This window comes from Manis javanica, chromosome 17, assembly GCF_040802235.1.
Source record: "Manis javanica isolate MJ-LG chromosome 17, MJ_LKY, whole genome shotgun sequence".
Taxonomy (NCBI): Eukaryota; Metazoa; Chordata; class Mammalia; order Pholidota; family Manidae; genus Manis; species Manis javanica.
The window spans coordinates 38884926-38908093 of NC_133172.1; the positions used below are offsets into that span (position 1 = coordinate 38884926).

Genomic DNA, 23168 nt, shown 5'->3' on the forward strand with positions numbered 1-23168 from the left:
TCTGGCCACTGGCTGGCCAGCCAAAGCACTCAGAAACTGAGCCCTTCCATTTCCTCCTCCCCACATGGTGCTGAGGCTCCCTGCTGAAATGCAATTAAAGCAATTGATTTTCTAGTGCTGGTATTTATTGACTACTGTGCAGAAGGGCTATCTTTCTATTCACATCAAACCTTTGGTTGCGTGTGTTTTGTTTTGTTTTTTTTGTAATACTTTATTGTTGTAAATAACCACTGTTCAAGTTGCGGCAGGAGGGTGATAAAGAGGCCCCTCCAACACAGCCCTAGAGCCAGAGAGGTGGCCACAGCCAGCTCAGCTCTGAACCTGACCCAGGGAATGAAGCCGACGCTGCTGCCCCCACCTCCCCCTCCGAATAAGCTAGGCTAGAGAAGGGAGCCCAGGGGCCAAAGGCCTTGGACAGGGAAGCAGAGCTGGTTGGCTTAAGCTAGTGGCACGATGACGCATGAAGGAGATTATGTTGTGCTCTTTATTGCCAAAAATAAAAACTTTTAAAAAGACAACTTTTGTTAATAAATATCCCTTCCTTTTCTGTACTGGATCTCTGCTTTTCTCCAGGCCTCTCTGGCCAGGCTGTACACAAATATGGCTTTGGGTATGTTCCGGCCTACAGGGAAAAGGGGTCAAGGACAGACCTTGCCCTCCAACCCTCTGAACTAAATAATTGGGCTACTGGCAATGAAGTTCCTAACTGATGGATAGAGAATGAAATAGTTTATATGGGGCTGGGGGCAGTCAGGATCTAACACTATTCTCAAAGGGTTCTCCAATTAAATTCACTTGGCAATTTGAAGTCCCACTACATGCCACTACAGGGACTGAAAGAGTTTGTAGGCAACCTGAAGAAGGAGTGTAGCTCTCAACCTGAACAGCAGACACCTAAGGTACAACTGAAAATCCCAACTTTTGGTCAGAAAGGGTTTGATGTGCACAGCTGAGATGACCAGAGAGGAGGGGAGTCCAGCTCAGTGGCTCTCAACAGAGCAGTTATGACCCGGCCCATCGGCACACTAAGGAAACAGGGTAGGGTTAAGGGAAGTGCTACTGGCAAGTAGCAGGCAGGGCCAGTGGTGCTCAAAAGACTCCTGCCTCAAATATCAGTGGCCCCCTGGGACTCTGTCTGCGGCTAAGCAAGGCTGGGATGGGCTCACTCTTCCCACTGCTGCCTTCTCGTTGGTATTGATGGCTTTACCAAGAAGCTTGAGCAGCAACTATCCAGACCCCAGAAACTAGAACCTCAGGAAATCTGAAATCCAGCTGCTGGCTCAGATCCCTTTTTGCTACTGCAGGTGAGCTGCAGCTAGTTTATGGTTAGGACATCACTCTGGATCTCGTGGCTTAGCTGGGTCTGTAAGTCACTCAGCTTCTTCTTCAATCCGGAGAGGGCTGAGAGGACAATGGTCTCCGGGCGCAGAGAGCCACAGGACTCCACGTTGTAGTAAAACCTGAGAGGCAAGAGTCCAGTGAGCCTTCCACAAGGCAGGCTAGCTAGCACAACCTCTGGCCACTGGCCACCCCCTCTCCCATCCTGACTCCTTTCCCACCAGGAACTGGACTCTGCCCCAGGGTTGATCTCCACTGCCTACAAACAGTGGTCCCATGCACTGTACAGGACCTCAAGGAGCTAACTCAAAAAGATACTGTGTAAACCTCACACTTCTGTATGACGTATTCCACAGAGGGGAAAATGGAGAATCAAGTGAGCAGTGTCACATGCTCCACAGCATTATCCTGTTCCTCATCACAAGACTGGTCAGAATTTCTGGTCCTAGGTTGATACCCTTCTTTGGGGGTTAACTGGAGGGCCCCTCTTCCTCACAGGGACTCCAGGGGGGATGATAATCTGCCCCAGGATGTGCATATAGCATGGGCTTAGCAGTCATCAGCTACTCAACTTACAGGAACTGGGATGTGAGGGCACAGGGCTGCCTGACTCAGAGGCTGCACCAATACTGTACGTCCTACCCACTACCTCCAAGTGCTAGACCAGGGTCTTACCTCTCTGGCTTGCCATTGGGGTCATAGGGAGCCTGTGACTCATCCTCATCCAGCTCGGAGTACTCACTCTTTGGCCTAAAGTTGAACATGGGTCAGCACACTGCTAGCACTGCTTTCCAGGCACCTGAGCCAAAATCAGCCTGTCCCCTCTTGGTTCCTAGGAGCCATTTCTACACCCACTCATCCTAAATGCCTGCTTTCCCTCCCAGAGGGAACATACCATTCCTCCGGCTTGGGGTACACTGTGTGCCTCAGGGCATTGTCAGGATCGTATTCAAAAGCCACCCCGGCAGTGGGGTTCCACTTGGCATGTTCCTTGCCAAAGCCCTTTTTGGCATAGGCACGAAGCCTCAGCTCCTGGCCTTTTCTCAGCTTGACGATGAGGATGTCTGTGGGAAGAGGTGAGTCGTCAAGGGCCAGGAGAGCCATGATCCTCCAAAATTCTGATCTGGAATGCCCCTGGAAGACCATGCACATCTGGAAAAATGCGTCGAAGGCCATAAGGAGACCAGGCAGCATAAGTGGGTGTGTCTGGTATCTGCCTCCCTGCTGGCCTGCAGAGCAACAGGTCAGGTAGGTATCTACACACTCTCGCCAGCCCCTTACCGTCCTGCTCCACATAGTCATTGGGGTCATTATCTCGGTTCCGGGACGTCACCTGGGGAACCCAAACAGAGGCATTTATTAGCTGCTCATGTTCCCAGTCTCCTCTTCTGGCAACTATCTTCTAGCACCTCCAGGTTGCAACCTGTCAAATCAAGGACAGGATGGCTGGGAATGAGGTGGTGGAAGCACCTACTAGGACCCAATCTACTGATGACTGGACTCCAACCCCTATTTCATGGTGGTGTGACAACCTTCTCAGCCAAAACAGTACCTTGGCCTTTAAACGGTTCCTTGAGTGATAGAGGGCACACACCATCAAAAATGCTTCTGCCCACCCTGATAAGAGTCCAGAACTATCAGCACTTCTAGGCCAGGTTCAGGTTAAGGCAGAGGGTAACGCAGAGGTTAGCCACTTTTACGAATCCACCCCCGTGTGGCCCGCTCAGAACCAGAAGGAGAACAAAGGTCCTGGGTAGCAGGATGTTCTTAGGCACTGACTGGAATGACCCGGGGGCTGTTGGAGATGAGGTCTCGAGAGGTGACGTGACGAGTCTGGTCTTCATTGCACCGCACATCGAGAGTGAACTCCACGGAGCACTCGGGGCAGAACTCTTCACACGTACAGTCCTGAGGAGAAGGGAGAGAGGCAGGACTGAGTCTGGAGAGCTGGTGAATTCTGAGCATCCTGCTTCGTATACTCAGTTCCTTTTTTCATGTGTAAAAGGGTCAGATGTCCACCTGGTACACCAGCCTGACAAGCTGCTCAGGTGCCGGCACTTCCCAGTAGGGGCAACCCATACAGGCTGGCACCTATGTTTATTTTGCACCCCCATCAGCTGCCAGGCCACCACTGGGTGATGCACTGCTAACATCTCACCCTGACCCTCAGAGACCCACATACTTTCACCCTTCATGGCTCACACTTCATTTGACCTAAGTGGACTAGCTCAGGAATGTAATCATTTAAAATAAAATGAACCAGTCACAATAGAGAAAAGTACCTTTCAAGTTCTAGACTAGTGATCATTTCTTTAAAACAAAACAAAAAAAACCTTTCTCATATGGAAAATTTCATACATTCACAAAAGCAGAGAGGAGTGTAATAGCCCACCACAATGGAACCATCACCCAGGTTCAATGGTCATCAACAGTTGGCCATTCTTTAAACAACTGATTCTTGAAACAGCTAATTCCTATGCTGGGACCTATTTACTATTTTAACTTCAGGCAAGGAGAGAGTCACTAGAATGTAATCAAGCAATCTGTTCTCCCTCTCACACCAGTGAGGGAAATCTAACCTACTTTTCTTGTTTTCCACAGGATGATGGAGAACTAGAGGCCAAGCCTGGAGAGTCTGTGGTCATACACAGGTGACAGGGGAAGGACCCCTAGACCCTTGGTACTGAACCACTCTTAGAAATATGAAATGGAAGAATCAAAATATAATGGAAGATCACAATATGCAAGGTACACAACCTCAAAAAAAAAAAAAGTGATGAAGAGAGAGGAGTCTGACATTAAAAGAATACTAAAGAAATGTAAAAACCAAACTCAATGTATGAATCTTGGCTGGATTAAGGACCCACAGACAAACAAAAACAATAAAGGACATTTGGCGAGAACTAGGAAAATCTGAACGTGGACTGTAAATAGGTATTACAAACTCATGCTAATTTTCTTTGGCATGGTTAACTGTGGTTACGTAGGAAAACATCTGTATTCCTAAGACACACATGCTGAAGTAGCAGCGAAGTGTCATGATACTTGCAACTTTCTTTTCAAAAGTTTCAGCAAAAATAACATATATAAAAAATAAAGCAAATGTAGCAAAATATTAACAACTGGTAACCGAAAATGGAAAGTAGATGGGTATTATTCTGTACTTTCCTCTTTTGCTTAGTAAATGTAATACTAGGAAAAAACCTAATGGAAGGAGCTGCTAGGTCACAGAACGTGTATATCCTTATATAAAATATTGCCAAACTGCTCTTCAATTGGTTTTACAACTGTTCCCACTAATACCTCTGATGTTTTATTTCTTAAAAACAAAAATCTGGAGATGTGAAGCAAATATGGCAAAATGTTAGAATGTGGCAGATTATTTGGTATGAGCAGAGTAATTTGTTACATGAACTCCGTACTTTTCAATGTGCTTGAATATTTAAATATATACATATTTACAAGACATCAAATTAGCCACCATAAATATGACATGCCGTTGGGAATATTAGAGGATGGGTTCATCCAAGGCCACCAAGAAGGAATAGTCTCAAGCTGTTATCTAATAAAGCCCTGGTGAAAGGATGCAGGTAACGAAATCTTGTCCTGCTCTCTCCCTAATCCTAGGGCTGTTAATGTATTATCAGAGAGCACACATGGCCCTAGAGAAAGAGGGCCACATTTAACTAGCATCACCTATGGGAGAGGCACAAATCTGGCAGACTCCAGCCCCTCAGGCACTGCTCTGTGGGCCAGTTCCTACTCCCTCTCCTTGTCCTCACCAAAAACTCTCCTCCAACCTTTTGTTGACCCCCTTTAGCCTCCTAGGTGCCTATCCCTGGGAAGAGAAGCTCTGGAACACTGAGTTTCTGAACACATCAGATTCTGAAAAGGTACAGCCCAGATGTTGCATATAAACAGACATTCAGGTGTATGCCTGCTTCTTGTGTCGCTGGCTGAATAGATCCCTGCTGCCCCACAAGCCTAGGCAAGCTGAGGCCCATCAGAACCAAAGAGACCAATGCCTGCCTTGGGCTCCAGACACTGCCATGTTGTTTTTCTAAAAGCTGGAAGCAGTGTGTCAGACAAATTCCTAATAGCTGAAGGCCCAGCTTCCCCTGCCCCACATTCCACCCAATCATGAAGCATACCCGGGAGTACTGCAGCTTGTCCACAATGTCATCACTTGTGAGTGGGATTAATCCTGGAAGAAACCGAAAAGCACTTTAAATTGGTCAGAATGGCCAGCCTGCAAGGAGAACCTAGAATTCCCCTTAGGAGTGAGGAGGCTTTCTCCTCTGACACTGGCACAGCCTCCCTCTTTCATCCTCCAAAACCCAGCACTCACCAAGACGGTGAGCGATGAACTCATCATGAAGGACCGAGGAGTTAGCATCAATCTGAACCCAGTCAATGGCTAAAACATGAAGGAAGCAGACATGCAATGTAGCTACCAAATTCACCTACAGACTTACAGCAGAGTTCTCAAGATTTAGGAATCACCCAAGGCCTACTAAACAGCAGAGGCCTGGGCCAGGCTGCCAGAAATGCTGATTCCACCACTCTGGAGTGGGGCACTGGAATCTGCATTGTAACAAGAATCACACACATCACACCCACTTTTGCTATTCACACCAACACCAAATCCAAGAACACACACTGTTTGGCACTTAAAAGTTAGGGAAAATCTCACAGCAGTAACACATACTTACAGTCCATTATCCCATTTTATGATATAATGAGCAGACTACCTAATTTAACACGTTATCACTCAACTAATTTAGTGAATTCCTTTAACGGGCAAGGCATGCTAAATATAAAACCCAATCCCTACTAGCAATGAGCAAATAGCAGGGTAAGGACTTAAACACTTAAATATTCAATCATTCACAAATAAATATCTGCATGTATACAAACTCATAAATCAACTGGTATAGGAGCCCAATGAGGGCTGCCAAATGAGGAGTGTGCACTCCATGAATGGAGGTCAGAAGAGGACCAGATACAGCCAGGCCCCAACCTGCTTTGTCTTATGCTTCCTATTGTTTCCTCAAACCAACCCAAATGAGTACCATGAGCCAAGCTTCTGTCTCCTCTTCTTTACTCCCCCTGGCATGCTCTTATTCTCTCCTGTGCAGATTAAAATCCTGAGCCTCTTATAAACCAAGCCTTGCCTGCCCTCCATGATACAGATATGATTCCTCTCTCCCTGTAAGCTCCTCCCTCACAAAACTCTGTCCAGACTTTTCTTAAGACACTTGTCACATTTTGCCTTCTGTTAAATTTGTGTAGGTTTTGTCTCTAACTCAAGCTTTGAAAATTCCTTGGGGTGGGATGCTTAGCAATCTTAACTTCTGCCTTCCTTACTGTGGCCCAGAATGTAGCAGGTGCTCAATATTATTTGTAGAACTGACTCTGTAGGTAGGAAATGTGGCATTTAAATTCAGAATGTCAGGGCTGCATCATTAAGTCCAACTCCCTCATTGAAACTGAGGCCCAGAAACATGGAGTGCTTAAGCAGAGGGAGGACCAGCATGCAAACCTGAGTTGAAGAAATAACTGGGGGTGGAAGTGGTGGATAAACTACCACGTTCTCTTGTTTACCAATCATTAGCCCTGCTTATTTCCTTAGGAGTCTGCACAATGAATGCAGCAGCTATGACTTATATTTCCTTTTCCTAACCCAAACTTTCTAAGCTGGCTCTCAGAAAATACCTGTGATACATTTGTAACTGTGAAATACCTGAAGCAAGTTGGCTGGCCCCAGAGCAGAAACAGATCCTCTCTCCTCTAGCGCTGAAAGTACTGTAGCTATGCTTCTCCTGAATTATGGATGCAAGTCTGCCTTACATCGGTGTTGTCTGTGGATTCATCTCTCCCCTGCAGCTTCACTGTGAGCTCCGTGACGGCAAGGACCCTATACTATACAGCTTTGCGATCCCAGTGCCTGGCGCCATTGTCTGACACTTATCTGCTCCATAAGTGCAGCTGAAGGAACAGATTCATAAAGAACATTTACTAGTACTTAACACTCACTAAACGCATGGCACTTAATAGAGATTACCTCACTTAACCCTTGGTATCACCCTGATACATACTATTAGTGTATGAAAGTTACACAGAGAACTGCAACACACAGTTTAATAACTTGCCCAAGATTCAGGGCTAGTAATTGAAAACAGTATGGGAACCCAAGTCCGCAGACTCCTGAGCCCGTGATCTTCAGCAGTGCGTAAGTATGTGAGAGTGGAACTACGGTGGCCTGTGAGAGCCGGAGAGATACCAAGAAGTGGCCCTGGACGAAGGACACAGGGTCGGATCCAATCTCCAGCACTGCCGTTTTCCCAGCGCCCGCACCCCCGGCCCAAACCAAGGGTCGGAGGCAAGACCCCAAGGTTTGTGTGGGAGGGCGCGGAGGGGACTGGTCACCCTGGCAACGAGGAGGCGAGGCTCGCTTACCTATTATGGGCACCTCAGCGATGAAGACCCTCCGAATAGAATTGGCCACCCTGAGGGAAGAAAACCAACTGGTGTGAGGGCGCCGCGGCCTCGAGGCCGGCCCAGCGCCCCACGGTTCCCAAGGCGAAAGCCCTGCCACGGGGGCCAGCTCTGGAAGGACACGACCCCCGTCCCGCCCGGGCTTGTCCCCGGAGCTCCAGAGCCGCAAGACTCTTTCCTCCGCAGCCTTACGCCAGGTCCGTATTCTCGATGATGAACTTGACATTCTCGTCGGTGAGCTCCGTGATTCGCACGGTGGGCTGGTTAGCATACGGCATCTCTCCCCACTGCCCGCCCGGGATTGCGCTTCGGCCTGGCTGCGCCTCCTCCGCTGTCGCCGGAAGTTGGCCAGTGCGGCCCTTGCCGCTTCCGCGGAGACGCGCCCACAGCGCCACCTGGTGCCTGGAGGCCAGGACTGCTCCAGGCCCGACGTTTTACATCCCAACCTGCTGTGAATGCACCACGTCCAACCATCTTGGAGCAGACATTTGGCAAAGCACGCACAGGTTATTGACTCACAGTAACGTTTCTGGGATTGCATACTGCAAAATACTGCAGTTGTATTCAAACGATACATGTTCAGGGGAGTTCACCACAGTTCATAACAGCGAAAGATAATAAAACTTAACTGTCCATTGATATAGACTTGCCTAAATACACATAGAAATACTGTGACACCTTTAAAAGAATGGAGTAAATTTGCACGTTTATGGGAAAACAGAAGTATACCTTAGCAGTGAGTATACTTTAGCAAAGTATAGTGGAATGATAGGTATATCTCCTTTCCCTTCTACCTTCAGGTGTGGATCATGCTCTTCTGAAACTACAGGAAGCTACAATACTCTTTACTTCAATGCATCATCTACAGTTCTGTGTAACTGTTGTGGGGGTAGACGGGGACTCTTCATCTCTGCACCCGCATGCATCGTGCACTTCATAGAGTGAATGCTCAATAAGGAATTACCAAAGTCCCCTCAACAGCCTGGTGAGATTTGATGGACCTCAAAAAGGTGGCAGATGCTCACGCAGAGAAGAGGCTCTAAAATAGAACTTGGCAGGAACTACATTTAGGGGGCAGAAGAGTAATCAGATAGAGGAGTTTGCCTTAGAAAAGAATACCACCTCTTCCTGAGATAGAAAGGGCATTATGGGGGCCCTTGCTCTACAGCCTGTGTCATCTCAGTAAACTAAGAATTAAAGTTGTCTGCTGAATGCAAGAGGGCTACTATGAAGAATAAAAGAGAGAATGGAATGAAATTTGAGATAGCTATTGTTGGGAACTTGACAGGGTGTAAGGAGATAAAAAGAACTAGAGAGGTGCAGAAAGGCACCAGTGGAAGGCCCACAAGAGACTGGAAACACCTGTTAGCTTGTGACACTACCCATCAATAGTCAACTTAGATAGGAGACAGCAAAGCAGAGACAAATGCCATGGACTTTGTGTGCCTCTGAATGCTGAAGCCCAATGTGATTGTACTTGGGAGATGTAGTCTTTGGGAGGTCATGAGGGTAGGACCCTTATGATGGGATTAGCATCCTTATAAGAACAGCCATATGAGAAGACAGTGACAAGGTGGTAAGTCAGAAAGCAAGCCCTCAGTAGGAACTGAATTAGCTGGTACCTTGATCTTGGACTTTGTGGTCTCCAAAACTGTGAAAAATAAATCTCTGTTTTTGAAGTGCACCTGCAGTCTATGGTATTGTACAAGCAGGCTGAGCAGACTAACAGAGTTAACCAGACTTGCAAAGGGAGCCCAGCCAGTGTAGCAGAAAAAAATTATTAACACTAAAGAATGTATCACCAAAATGGTTAGTGACAGACAATAGCAGCCAAGGGAGCTAATGATGAGGGCAAAGGACCATCACCCACATTTACTGATGGGAAACCTGGGCACAGAGATGTAGAGTTGCCATAATTATCCATTAGCATAGGCAGCACCAGGACCAGAATCCAGGTTCCCTGGCTGCTAGCCTCAAGCCTTTTCCACAACACTGTTCCTCCCTCTGTGGTCTTGGATGCCCCCTATGGTCTATATGGAAATTAGCTACACAACAGAAAACTGTTTCAAACATATTATTATTATTTTTACAGATTCTAGGTTCACTAATAATGCTGCAACACACGCTGGTGTAAGGTGACACAGGGCCTGGGATCACACCTCTGGCCAGGCTGAGCACCAACGTCCAGTAGGTCCCTGTCTCAGGTGAGGCAGCTTTCAGGAGGTTCCCAGGCGCAGCATTTCAGGACACCAGAGAGGGAAGGAGCTGCAAGCCTGTGTGCGCAAGTCTGTGCTGTGTGGGGGATGAGCTGCCACCTTGTGGTGGCTCAGACCCTGACTCTGACTTGGGAGCCCCAGACAACATCTCTATGAAGGTTAAGACATGATCAAGGTGCTCGGGGGACCATGAAAAGGACGAGCTGGGTTTCTGTAGCTTGAATGTTTTGATGAGAGCCTCATTTTTCAATCACACTGCAATGCAGAAAGGCATCAAGAGGCCTGGCCCAGTATTTAGAAGTGAAGATGTGGCCCAGTCCTGGGCTATAACTGTATCATCAAGTGCCCGTGGTTTCCAGGTGGTGATTCAGGAGTCCTTCAGTGTTTTCTCATTAATACCCTGTTCCGTGGATGGCACTCCATACTTTTCAAAGCCCTTTAAATATATCTGTGGGTTTCTTCTGGGGACTCTAGCTTACACAGCTTCCTGCTCACCGGCGCTGGTTTAGACCTGTCAAGTTCTTGAGCTGATACAGGGACGGAAAGAGAGAGAATGATGAGGCCTTGCCCTGCCTCTCAGACTCCAATAGGAAGATCAGGATTTTCAAGGTGGCAGGCATGGCTATGGTATCCAGATCTGACATATAAGGGTCCCGGGAGCCAGTGATGTTTCTTAATGCCAGCAAAAAATAAAGAGGTGGGTTATTTGGGACAAAGAGACTGGAGCTGAACCACTGTCAGTCTTATTAGTAGCTTTCCAGTATAAGGCTTTTGGGTTAATGACATGCTGTAAGGATTACAGGGCAGGAATGGGATGAGGGGGAGAGCAGAGGTGAGCGGGGCAGAACTTACTGTCACAGCTGCACCCATGAGTCCTTGCACCAGTGCCTCTCCAGTAGACTTCATCTAGAAGGAGTAAAAGTCAGGTTCTCATAAACCCCCCAACAGAAGCTCAAAGGTCAAACAGGTAGCACAAATCAGGAGACCTATGAGCCTCAACAGGTGGAGTCAAGAGGGCCCTGTGTACTAGAAGAACAGCCTATGGACACCACCACCACAAATAGGGCAAGTGAGGCTCTCAGGGAAGGGCTGTCCTCAGGACTGTCAACTGAGGCCAAAGGGGAGCAAGAGAACAGATGAGTGACCAGCTTTGGTCCAAGGAGGGCACTGTACCTAGTAAGGGGGCTTCCCAAATGATTAGTCCCACCTACCTGCTTGGCTGTGTGGCCCATGTTCATTGCATCATTAATCCGGTTTTCCAGAAAGCGCCAAGTGTCCTCAAAGTCTGGGGAGGAGTCCTGCATCATCACCAGCTCTGTTGTGTTGTAGATGCCAGCCAGCACAGCTCGGCGGGTGTACCAGTTAAACTGCACAGAAACCAGCGCAGGAAGGTGGGTCACCATTACTGCCGTGGGCTGGGGCAAGTGTGGGGTAGTTCCTACGCAAAGCTGTGGGCACTCAGAGGCTTCCGCCTGGTTTCTTCTTTCCTTCACAGGTACCTATGGCCCTCTGTACAACAATACTGTTCCGGAACTTGGGTGGGCATCAGAATTATCTGGGAGATTAAACTGTAAGCTCCTGGGCCCAACCTCTCTCATTTAGGGTCAGTAGATATGAACAAAGTGTCAGGAATCTGGATGTTTAATGAGCATCCCAGGTGATTTTGCTATATCAAGTCTGTGAAATGACTGTCTTAGGACATCTAAGTTCTTAGGGAGGCTCTGTGGTCAGCCAGTTATGACCAAAACTTGTTGTATTATGTGAGGGCTGAGATGCAATCGTGGACAGATTAGAAATACCTGAGAAGAGCTGAGCATTCAACTCAGCAACTTCTGACTGTCCTGGCAAACTATTCTTCAGAGCACTAGCTCAGCTGTTTCATGTTTTATTCCTTTAATTTCTTTGCTTTCTAATTTCATTTTCCTACCATCTCTGTTGGTGGTGTATTCCCGCATGGGGAAAGTTTATTAAAGTGCTTTGTTAGAGCAATGGTAGGAGTCTCTTTGCCTCCTCATCCTGGATTCCACAAAATACCATCACATATTAATTTCTTTTATGAAGGTATATTTTTTATAAGTTTCCTACCAAAAATATGATAGCATTAACAAGTCAGATTCTTTCCTGTGAGTGTTTAAAGGCTTATTGATCTCTTAGCAAAGCAGGCCAAGATGGGCTGGGGGAAGGGAGTTTCTTTTTAAAGCAATGGGTGTCTCCATGGCATTTAAAAAAAAATTTGTCCCATGAAACACACACACTGAGAGTCTGCTGCAGAATCTTAATCTTAGGAGACTGAGGGGAAAATGATCATTAAATGACAGCCCAATCACAAGGCCTTCCATATGCTGGAAGGAATTTGTGGCTAGAGTGCTGATCCCTGAATGCAGACACAGATCCCACTGTGCCTTGTTGAGGGACTTTCCTTATACCTTAGTCTCTCCTTTCCAAGAAGGGAATGACACTGCAGGCCCCCTGATGTAAGGAATTTCACAGATTTCTTCCCAAGCCTTTTTTGGTATCCTGTGGGTTTGCAGAAAGCACTCACGTCAGTGGACTGGTCCCCAGCGTAATGCCACATGTCATCCACCATGCTGGTAAGCAGGCTCAGGCTGGATGGGATGTTGGGAGGGAGCATGAGTATGCTGAGGGCCTGAGGAAAGAATGACAGAGGAATAGGTACCGAACCCAGCTAACGGTACATGGGCGATTGGTGCCTTACCTCTCCAGAGGTATGTAAGGGGCCTGCCAAGCTCTCACTGAGAGCCACCATCTCCACCCACTGGGATGAGCTCCCAGCAGCTACCCACCCTGACTACAGCTGACGGGAGCCAGGGGCAGCCCCAATTCTCAGCTGGCCCAATTACCTTCTCAGTCCCTAGCATGTAGACTTAAGAGTGCAGCCAGAGGGTCTAGCCTGGTCTCTCTAAGAGTACTGAGAGCAAGGATGGGAGCAGGCACTCATTCTGAACATGGAGGAAGCAGAGATAAGAGGGGAGTTGGGGGTCGGTTTCAAGGTCCAAATCCTAGGCCACTCCCCAGGACCCAGTAATATTCCTGGCCTTGATGCCCCACTGCAGCCTCATAGTAAATTCCTGTTTTGTTTTGTTTTGCTTTTGCTGAACTCAAGATGATTTCTGTTACCTGAAACTCTAAATCCTTCAACTAATACAAGCAGTGGCACAACCCAGAGATGCTTCCATTAGTAAACCTTAACTACTAACAGTACAAAGTCTTGCCATTTTATCAACTCTAAAATCCACTGGCTGTGGTCTGTGGGAGCTGGTCAGAGAGGTCCTGGATTGGCTGGAAAGTTTTCTCCTATGGAAGCAGCCCAGAAGGAAATGTGCTGAATCAGGAGGTCTCCAGGGCCCAACACATGCACTTCCACTGCTTTAACTGCAAGCTGAAATAAGCCAAGGCCACAGGTCTGCAAAACAAATGTGCCAAGCACAGGCAGGGGGTGGGATTTGACTCTCACTGTACTCCCTTCACACCCAGCCTGGGATCAGGCATACTACAGGTGTTCTGATGTCTACAAACTGACTGGCTGAAAGTACATGTGCGATAGATCTCCCAGCTGGGCAGAGGACACTAGAGAATCTCTGCATTCCTCCCATTTCTGATGTGCTTTGACTCTGCTTTCTTAACTGACAGAAAGGCCCATGCTGTGACATGCTTTGAAATAGGAAAAAGGAAGCTTTAGAAAAGGTGGGAGGCAGGGGAGAGGGTGGAATGTCCTTGGAATGAATATTCTAATTCTCAAGCATCATAGTGGCAATATGAAAAAGTCCCAGTCCTCTGAAAGCTAGAACACAACAGGCCTGTAATGACAATGGTCAATACAATCTCACTTTTCAAATCTCCTTCATGGATTCCTCCTCACTGAAGACCTGGAGGCACACTTGGGCCACTAGCCCCACCTGAGATGTGATCTGGTACTCAGGCCACTCACATTTCCAGAAACTAAGATACAGATGGCTCGGAGTTACTCTTTGGCACTCCCAACTTTGAAACTTAGCTCTAGCTAAGTGCATGGAAGTATCTCTGGGTTTGTGGAACTTAAGGAGAAAACTTCCGAATAGTATGCAAGATCCACTAAGTGAAAGGTCCTGAGAATTATAAATATTAATACGCTATTGCCCTGGAGCCTAGATTTGGACTCTGTACCCGGGGCCAGTGCTCAATGTACGGAATCAGCATTCTCAGTCTGGTTTCCACTGCATCCCTCAGGAACTGGTCTGTCTTCCTCTTCCTGGAAGAGGGAAAAGAAAATAGTGTGTCTCTGGGTCAAAGGCATGGGCTCAGTGCTATACTGGTTACTCAGCCCTAGGCAGGACATCCCCAGCACCTGACGACTACAGCTGTCGGAGACAGGAAGCTGCATTTCAGTCCCATCAAAGCAGCAAGGCTGCTCAATCTACTCTTTCTTGGTTCTGCTTGGATTGGCCTGGGAATAACTGTGGGGCCTGATTCTCCTGATCCTTAGCTGCCACCCTGAGCAATAATGCCATAGGACTTACTCTGCCTGGCCCAGCTGTACCAGCTTCTGTTCCTCTTCCAGCACATGGGTGAGCCGAGTGTTGCACTGGGTCACAAAATGCAGTATCAGCTCACTGCCATCATTTCCAAACATGCTGGCTGCTGCACTGGAGAGACCCAGAGACTATAAAAGGGGAGAGGAGAGACAGAAAAGTGAGGGCAAATGCAGTGGACACTTGTTGCCTGCTCATCACTAGCTCCTCTTCTTCAAGTATAAGCAGCTTAATTTCCAGGGGGACACCCCCAGCTCTTCACTCTTGGTGCATGTGATCTGGGCGGAGCTGACCACCAGTCCCTCCACACTCCATCAAGTCCCCTGATGTGTTGCAAAGCACAGGATCCAGACTTGGATAACGAGCCCACAGCAGGCAGCTCAGGGTTGTGCACTTGATCAAATCCAGGCCCTGCGAGGCCACCTCTGGACTTCTGCCAGTGCTGATGGGAAAGAGATGCTTTCTTGCCACTGGGGCTGCTGAGCCATTTTTAGTCCTGCCTGGGAAGTCCCTGCTGAGAATGAAGCTCACAGAGAGGAAAGCAAAGCCACTACGACGTAGAGATAGTGCCAGCAGCACAACCGAAGAACATCATGCCAGGGCTGAGCTACTTCCAGGCTTCTCTGTAACCACAGGAGCCAAAACACTCCCTTTCTTGCTTGAGCCAATTAGAATCGAGTTCTGACATTTAGAACCTGGAGTCTTGATGTATATAAAAAGGGGCTCAGAAAGAGAAAATGACTCTCTTCCTCACCAATTCCTTTAATCTAAATCTCTCAGAAATCAGGTTTCTCGGTTATTAAGAAAAAAACAAAAAAAAACTCTTCTTAAGGAGTTGCTAAGGAGTTAACAAAACCATGAAGATCTTTGTTAGTCCTGACAAATGGCAGTCACTGAGCATGTACTGGTGCCAGAACCCTGACAGCAGCAGGGACAGAGGGCAGAAAAGGAACAAAAGGATTACTAACTACGAAGTCCCACTCTTGGGAGTGGGGACGGCACTTCTCTCCGGTGGAGCTACACAGCCTTTACAGAGGGCAATTTGGCAGTATTCGCAACAGCCACAGAGTTGCAGCCTCACAGCAACTCCAGCCGGGAAGATCATCATCCACATTCTACAGATGAGAAAACTGAGGCTTAAAGCTCCTAACCATCAGGCTATATTGCCTCTAATACGTACATAACAAGAACTTAAAAAATACAGGTGGAGAAAGACAAGTACCAAATGATTTCCCTTTGTGGAGCATAACAATGAAACAAAACTGAAGGAACAGCAGCAGACTCACAGACTCCAAGGGACTAGCAGTTACCAAAGGGGAGGGGTGGGGAGGGAGGGAGAAGGGGATTGAGGGGCATTATGATTGGCACACATGGTGTGTGTGGGGTCACGGGAAGACAGGTAGTGACTCTGTGACATCTTACTATGCTGATGGACAGTGAGCATAAGGGGGTGTGGGGGGGTACTTGATAATACGGGTGAATGTAGTGACCAGCGTTTTTCATGTGAAACTTTCATTAGAGAGTATATCAATGATACCTTAATAAAAAAAAATACGCCCTCTCTCTGGGCCAGTTACTGAGTTACTATCTCTCAGTTCCAAACCTACCCTCCTATTCTCAGTTTTGTGATGCTAGGCAGGCCTCTGCAAACCCCATTTGTGAAGCCAGGAGCTCTGCCAGTTGTGTCAGAGGGAGACTGCAAGGCTGGAAGAGGGAGACACTTGTTTACTTCCCATCCACTAGTGGCTTCTGGGAGTGTCAGCCCAGCAATGCTGCTTCACCCACCAGCAGCCCTTCCCTCCCCTGGCAGTGGGGCAGTGGCTGAACCCAGTCTGAATTTTTCTCAACACTTGCCAGCCTACTTTCATCAAGCCACACCGTTCTCTCCCTGCCCTCCCAACTGCACCAACACTATTCCTAGCCCCAGAGGTGAGGTGCCAGCCCAAGGGACCCTGACACACCAGTGCCAGCTGCCTACCACCTCCCCATCAGAGGGCTGAGTTCACCTCTACAAGGAAACTCCTTCAAGCTTCCAGTTTTAATAATTCCAATGCTTCCCTTTGTCCCCTTAGCCCTGGGGATGGAAGCCCTTCCTGCAGGCACTCTCTCCATAGCACCTTAGACTGGGCTTTGTATCTTTTCAGTTGCCTGGTTATCAACTTTATACTTAGCTAACAATTCTTTGTATTAAATTCCTCCATTCAAATAACAAGTGTGGTCTGTCTCCTGACTGATACACACGCTGAAATAGCAACTCCACTTCTTGGAACTTGTCCTAAAGAGACTAATCAGAAAGACACTTCAATATGTCATACAAATAGGTTTTTAATACTAAGAAATTGGAAACAACCCAAATATTTATCAACTGTGGTCAAGTCAATATAGCGGGTATTATGTGGCCACTATGAATGAAGGTATTTAGAGTAAAAAAGCCAGTTAACCACAGAATATGCAGTATGATCAGACTTTTCCAAACAATCCCATTACGTGTCTGTCCTCCACTTGTTCCATCACTTTCTGTAATGATTCCTTTGCACCTTCTCTGCTACCTTTGTCTCCTCCCATCCTTCCCTAACTTTAGATTCACAAAACAACCACACCTCCTTCAGAGAAAACAGAAGCCGCCCCCGGGAACTCCCTCAATGTTCTTCTAGACTCTAAACCTGCAGCTGTCTTCACCAACTCTGGCCCAATCCATCTAAGGCCAGACCTGCCACCTATTTTCTGGATGTCATAGTTCTTGCCTTCAAGGAACCACATGCTTTTGGTTTTGCTTCTTTCTCATATGTCAACCGTCACCATCATTTCTGCACTCTTCCCATCAGTGTTCAAACATGCTCAACTTCCATCCCATGTCCCCGTGAGAGTGAGATGGGAAGTGTAGCTCCTTCATTCTCTGTTCTCACAGACCTCTTGTAGGATGGTACCTAGCTATGCTTGAATTCTCTACAGCTTGGCCTAAACATGAGCCTATTGCTTAACCTAAAGCAGCAATCTGTTCCAATGCAAGAGGAAATGCTGCTGGTCTTATTGAGACAAATAAGTGTGCTGGTCGCCACAGTGGAGACTTCTTGGGAGTTTTAAAAATCAGTGAAACTGAGTTGATGATGTGTTGAACTGATGATGTGTCCTAGTTTAGCAGGTAGCACTTTCTCTTTTATAGTGATAAAATAATGGTGTTTCTTACAACCAATGGCATCTTAGATGCAATGAAATATGGTAGTTTTGAGTACAGGCAGTCCTTGCCTAATGGGTTGCCTTTAGAACCTAATTCCCAAGAACCAACTCTAGGGTATATTCTTTTTATATTAAAAAATAAAGCCATATTCATCCTACTGGAAAAAATCAAATCCCTCTAGAAAATCCTATAGCAATGAGGGGCTCTGACTGGGACCAGAAGAAAGCATGAAGCCCTCTGGCTGGCATGACTCCCTCCTAGCTATCTTGGTCAGGCTGCCCCAGTCTCCCGTAGACACACCTGGGCTCCTTCTGCGATTGCTTCTGCTGTCCACCCATGGGCAGGCACGAACTCCAGGGCTGCCGTCAGGATGCGGTGCTGCAGCTGCTCCTCACTCTCATGGTCCTCCTCCTCCTCACCGCCCTGATCTGTGTACCTGAGGCCCAAATCCCAGAGAGAAAGGGGATGGAGCCAGCACACCGCATCTCACTGCCTGCTGCCTGACCCCAAACCAGAGGCTCTGTGCCTCCCCTAAGCACATGCTGGGAAAACATTTACTTTTGCACCAGTATTGGTTTCAATGCCAACAGAATAAAAATCATATCATTCTTCTCCCCTCATACAGTCACTGAGAGAAGGGATCCAGTGAATGAGGAGGTCATGTGATAAGAAGGCAAATGCAGCACCTGAATTTCCTTGTTCACGGCCCTCAGCACACTGTTTCCTTATCTGTATTTGCATCAGACTGTAACTCCATGAGGACAGGGACAATGGTTATATTATTCACAAGGCCTGGCACAAAGCAGACCCTCAAAAAATATCTGAATTGCAATAAAAAGTACTTTAATTAGGAGAACCAAGAAAATGACTAGGAACAGTCTAATTTCAGAGCTAGAGGAATGTCTCAGTGGCAAAATTAAAAAGAAAAAACATCTAATGGAAATGTAAACTATTATTACCTCCTGGAGGACAATTTGGCCCCATACATGTAACAAAACATTAAACATGCACATCTTTAAACTCAGTTCTCCCACTGCTGAATCATGCACTTTATCACATTTTCATACCAGTGAAGGAAATCTAAATATTCATCAGTAAAAGATAAATTAAATAAATTTTGGCACTGCCATTTGTTGAAATATTACACAACCATTAAAATAATACAGACTGTGAAAAGACATTAAAAAGGTAATGCTGAGTGAAAAAATGGGTTCTTGAACAGCCTGCATAGTATAATTGGTCATTTATTACATCACAGGTTTATATATGAAATAAGCTTAGAGAAACATCTAAAAGGGTGTTTGTAAAAATGTTAGCAGTTATAGATGAGTTAGTGACTTCTGGTAATTTTTGCTTAATTTTTGTGAACTCCGTATTGTTTAGATGTTTTAAAATGTACAGGCACAATTTTCAACAAAAAATAGGTTCTCTTCAAAGACAGCCTTAAAAATGATGGCAGGTGGAAGGGGGATAAAAAGAAAAAAGGGGAGGCAGCACACATATACCCAAGCATGCAACATGGCCAGAAACAGATTACAGTTCTGATGCCTACCTGGGGGGTGAACGAGACGAGTCTGGGTGGGGTTTTCCTGCCCCCTGTGTCTCAGAATGTTGCTGAGAAAAAGAGGGGGGAGACTGCTGCTTCTGCTCATCTGAAGCCTTCAGCTGCATTGCTGAAGCATGGAAAGCACGTGGCGCCATGGCTGGTCGGCAGCGGGACACTGAAACACAAACTGGGCTGGTCAGTCAGGGACACTTAACAAAGAAGACCCTTTGAGACCCAGAGTGGCGTGCAGTCAAGGGAAGAGGGAAACATGGGCAGAATCTACTCCAGAATTTATGCAAATATTGCAGCCCAGACAAAAATCTTGGGTAAACTGACAACCTTGTGACATGAGGTGGTGGCAAAATTACAAGCCAGGGAACAGAAGACCCAGCTTCCAGGCCTGTTTCTATCAATTGTTACTGTGTGGTAATGGGCAAATCACTTCACCCCAAAGAACATGATTTTATAATATGCAAATTAGGAGGAATGATCTCTATTTGCTCAATGAATGCTGTGAAGCCAAAACAAAAAGTTTTACATATTATGGCAAGAGCACTGGACAAAATTGGAAGGTCTGAGTACTGACTCAGTGTTTATATGGTGTCTGTTTCCTCATCTGCTATGCTTCAACATCCCATTTGCTTTGGAAAGTGCAGGCTCATACTACTTTTTTCTTTCCCAACATTTTATTATCAAAACTTTTGAACTACAAGTTGAAAGAATTGTGGCATGAACACTTAGGATCTACATATCATATATCCATCACACCTTCATTCCTCAATCTGTCTTTTTTGATGCATTCACTGCAGACCTCAGTATTCACCTCTATAAACATTTCAGCATACGTATCATTAACGAGACATTGGCATTTATTTCCTGTTCTTTTTTAGAGGGGACAGTTATACACAATGAAATGCACAAATCTCAAATGTGCCAATTCTGAGTTTTGACACATGTACTCACTTGCATAGCCTGAACCCCCAACTAGACAGAACATCACAATGTTCCCTCAGGTTCCTTCCCAGTCATTCCCCACCCACACTGTTCTGAATGTTTCACCCTATTTTTGCCTGTCCTAGAATTTCATCTAAATAGAATCACACAGTATGACCTTCTTGTGTAAGACTTCTTGCTTCTTATATTTTTGTGTAAATCATTGTCACTTTTAATTGCTGAGTTGTATTCCATTAAGAAACATTATTGATGGACAACTAGGCTGTTTCAGTGTTAACTATTATGAATAAGGTAACTATGAATACGTTTGTACAAACCTTTTTGGGGACATATGTTTTCATTTCTCTTGGGTAAATGAGATTTCTGGGTCAGTCATAAGCACTACTTTTATTTAACACATTGGAGTTTTGTACAAAAACAACAAAAAGGCACACATTTAAAAAAATCTATGGATAACTCAGGGAACAATTATTTTATAAGAAACAAATAGTATGAATAAAAATATCAATATTTTAGTTATGTACAGAAAAAAATGGAGCAAATATTCATAAAACTTTGAAGAGGAGGGAGGTCCCAAAGCACAATTGTGCAGTCACTTTAGTTCACAAGATTCGAAGTGAAATACAGGAGAATATTTCTTTCTTTTTTTTATAAATCATCATCATTTTTATTGTTTGTGGGGATTGGTACCTTTTGGTCAATTGCTGTGGCACAAGTATACATTCTATAGAACAGAAATCAGCACTATAAGTTTTTCTCCTCTTGGTTGGGCTGCTCTGTTTCCTCTTTCCATCAGCTCCAGAATACCTTAGTTCTAAGAACTCGCCTTGCTGGATAAGCCACATGTGTATCGCTGTTTCTTTTTGGTGAATATCTTCCCTGTTCTCTCATTTTGTAAGGCCATGGAAAGGGAGCAGTCAGATAAGGACTGGAGCATTTGGCACTTCCAGTAGCCATAGTTCGTATTCTGTCTTGAATAGTTACTGGCCAAACAGAGCTTTGCAACTGCTTATCTAGTTGTATATTGTGGGGAAAATGGAAGTTCTATGGCTACGATCCTCACCCGAACCTAAACTGCTTGATGATGTAATCGGCCTACTGCTAGGCTAATGCTTCCATACCTGTCACAATGAGCTATTATTATTATTATTATTATTTTTTGAGAGGGCATCTCTCATATTTATTGATCAAATGGTTAACAACAATAAAATTCTGTATAGGGGAGTCAATGCTCAATGCACAATCATTAATCCACCCCAAGCCTAATTCTCGTCAGTCTCCAATCTTCTGAAGCATAACGAACAAGTTCTTACATGGTGAACAAATTCTTACATAGTGAATAAGTTCTTACATGGTGAACAGTACAAGGGCAGTCATCACAGAGGCTTTCAGTTTTGATCACGCATTATGAACTATAAACAATCAAGTCAAATATGAATATTCGTTTGATTTTTATACTTGATTTATATGTGGATCCCACATTTCTCCCTTTATTATTATTATTATTTTTAATAAAATGCTGAAGTCGTAGGTAGATGCAAGATAAAGGTAGAAAACATAGTTTAGTGCTGTAACAGAGCAAATGTAGATGATCAGGTGTGTGCCTGTAGACTAAGTATTAATCTAAGCTAGACAAGGGCAACAACACATCCACGGATGCAGAAGATTTCTCTCAAAACAGGAGGGTGAGGTTCTAAGCCTCACCTCTGTTGATCCCCAATTTCTCACCTGATGGCCCCCCTGCGACTGTGCCTGTCTTAGGTTGTTCCTCCCTTGAGGAATCTTACCCGTCTCTGGCTAACCAGTCATCTTCCAGGGCCATACAGGGAAATGTAAAGTTGGTAAGTGAGAGAGAGGCCGTATTGTTTGAAAAGGTTGGCTTTTTACTTCTTTGCAAATTTATGCCCTGTGGCTTCTATGCCCAGCATTTGTCTTGAGGTATCTTTACCACTTGGAGGAATTATGATACTCGGTAAATTCGATACGAGGCATGAATTCTATTTAAGGGTTGTAATTAGGAAGGAAGAAGAAAAGCTATAGGAGAATGTTTATTTCTTAGTTCTACATTTGTTAATGTGTCAATGCATACATTCTCTTTATGGAAGGTGACACTGATTTTCCGCTTATAGCAGTAATATAAAGTGTTCTCTTTTAAGTAAACATCTATGTATTTCTGAGAACTCGAGCATATAAACAAATATACTAACTATACAGGTGGGCACGAGGATATCCCAGAATTACTTAAGTGGCAGGGAAATGACTAACTTAAGAAACAACGGACTGGTTGCTCTCTGCGGCTGCTTCCGACTTCGTCCGTCCTGGCCCAGGGCCTTGGCAATGGACTTAAGAAAATGGGACGGAGTCGGCCAGTGCGCAACTGAAGAGGTGCCTGACGCTGGGCACCCACCGCCCTCTCTGGGGCTCCGTTAACTCCAGTAAATGGGAGTGACAGGCCCTGCCCGGCTGCTCCTGCCCCTTACAGTTCCAGACGGGGCGCAGAAGCCAGCCAGGCGGGGCCCGTTCAAGCCCGGGGCGCCGGCGGCTCAGCGCCAATGCCCTTCACCTCACCTTGCGGGCCACCAAGACGACCTCTTCCGCCCCGCACCCAGCCCGGGAGGCTTCGTGCCCCCTCCCCGATCCTCCCGCTAGCCGGCTCGGCCGCCCCCTCACCGGGCAGGCACCGCAGCTGCAGGAGCCTCCAGCCCGCCCGGCCGAGCGTGCCAGTCACCGCTGCCGCCGCCATTTTGGAAGCGGACACGCCGCCGACCGCGCCGCGACTGGCAGCACCGGGGCTCGGCGCGGCCACTTCCGCCCTCCCTGAGTCGTCGGAGCCTCGACATCTCGCGATAGGCGCGAGGCGCGGAGTAGGCAGCGGCGGCGAAGCCGGGAGCGAGCACAGGGCCGTAGGT

At 46.4% G+C, this 23168-nt stretch overlaps 3 protein-coding genes across 7 annotated transcripts in view; 1 reads left to right on the plus strand and 2 right to left on the minus strand.

The window, feature by feature from the left end:
- Positions 1–465: 465 nt before the first annotated feature.
- On the minus strand, positions 466–9763 carry POLR2C (RNA polymerase II subunit C). 3 transcript variants are annotated; one of them, XM_017676854.3, is made up of 9 exons: positions 8029–9763; positions 7798–7847; positions 5687–5755; positions 5490–5542; positions 3118–3246; positions 2620–2671; positions 2234–2402; positions 2014–2088; positions 466–1460 (listed from the first exon to the last, which is right to left on the minus strand). In XM_017676854.3, the coding sequence occupies exons 1-9, from the start codon at positions 8112–8114 to the stop codon at positions 1316–1318; spliced, it is 828 nt and encodes a 275-aa protein (XP_017532343.1). In that variant the 5' UTR covers positions 8115–9763; the 3' UTR covers positions 466–1315. The 3 variants fall into 3 exon arrangements, with proteins under 3 accessions (XP_017532343.1, XP_017532344.1, XP_017532345.1); XM_017676855.3 differs by lacking the exon at positions 5687–5755; XM_017676856.3 differs by lacking the exon at positions 2014–2088.
- A 131-nt stretch (positions 9764–9894) lies between these two features.
- On the minus strand, positions 9895–23064 carry COQ9 (coenzyme Q9). Its single transcript, XM_037025488.2, has 9 exons — positions 22930–23064; positions 19312–19480; positions 18060–18195; positions 14570–14712; positions 14217–14301; positions 12595–12699; positions 11264–11419; positions 10905–10958; positions 9895–10579 (listed from the first exon to the last, which is right to left on the minus strand). The coding sequence occupies exons 1-9, from the start codon at positions 23000–23002 to the stop codon at positions 10544–10546; spliced, it is 957 nt and encodes a 318-aa protein (XP_036881383.1). The 5' UTR covers positions 23003–23064; the 3' UTR covers positions 9895–10543.
- CIAPIN1 (cytokine induced apoptosis inhibitor 1) overlaps positions 23029–23168 on the plus strand; it is an 89357-nt gene continuing 89217 nt past the window's right edge. For all 3 annotated transcript variants that reach the window (XM_073226012.1, XM_073226011.1, XM_037025489.2), the window contains exon 1: positions 23029–23166. The gene's annotated coding sequence lies outside the window, so the exon portion shown is untranslated. The remainder of the gene's footprint in view (positions 23167–23168) is intronic.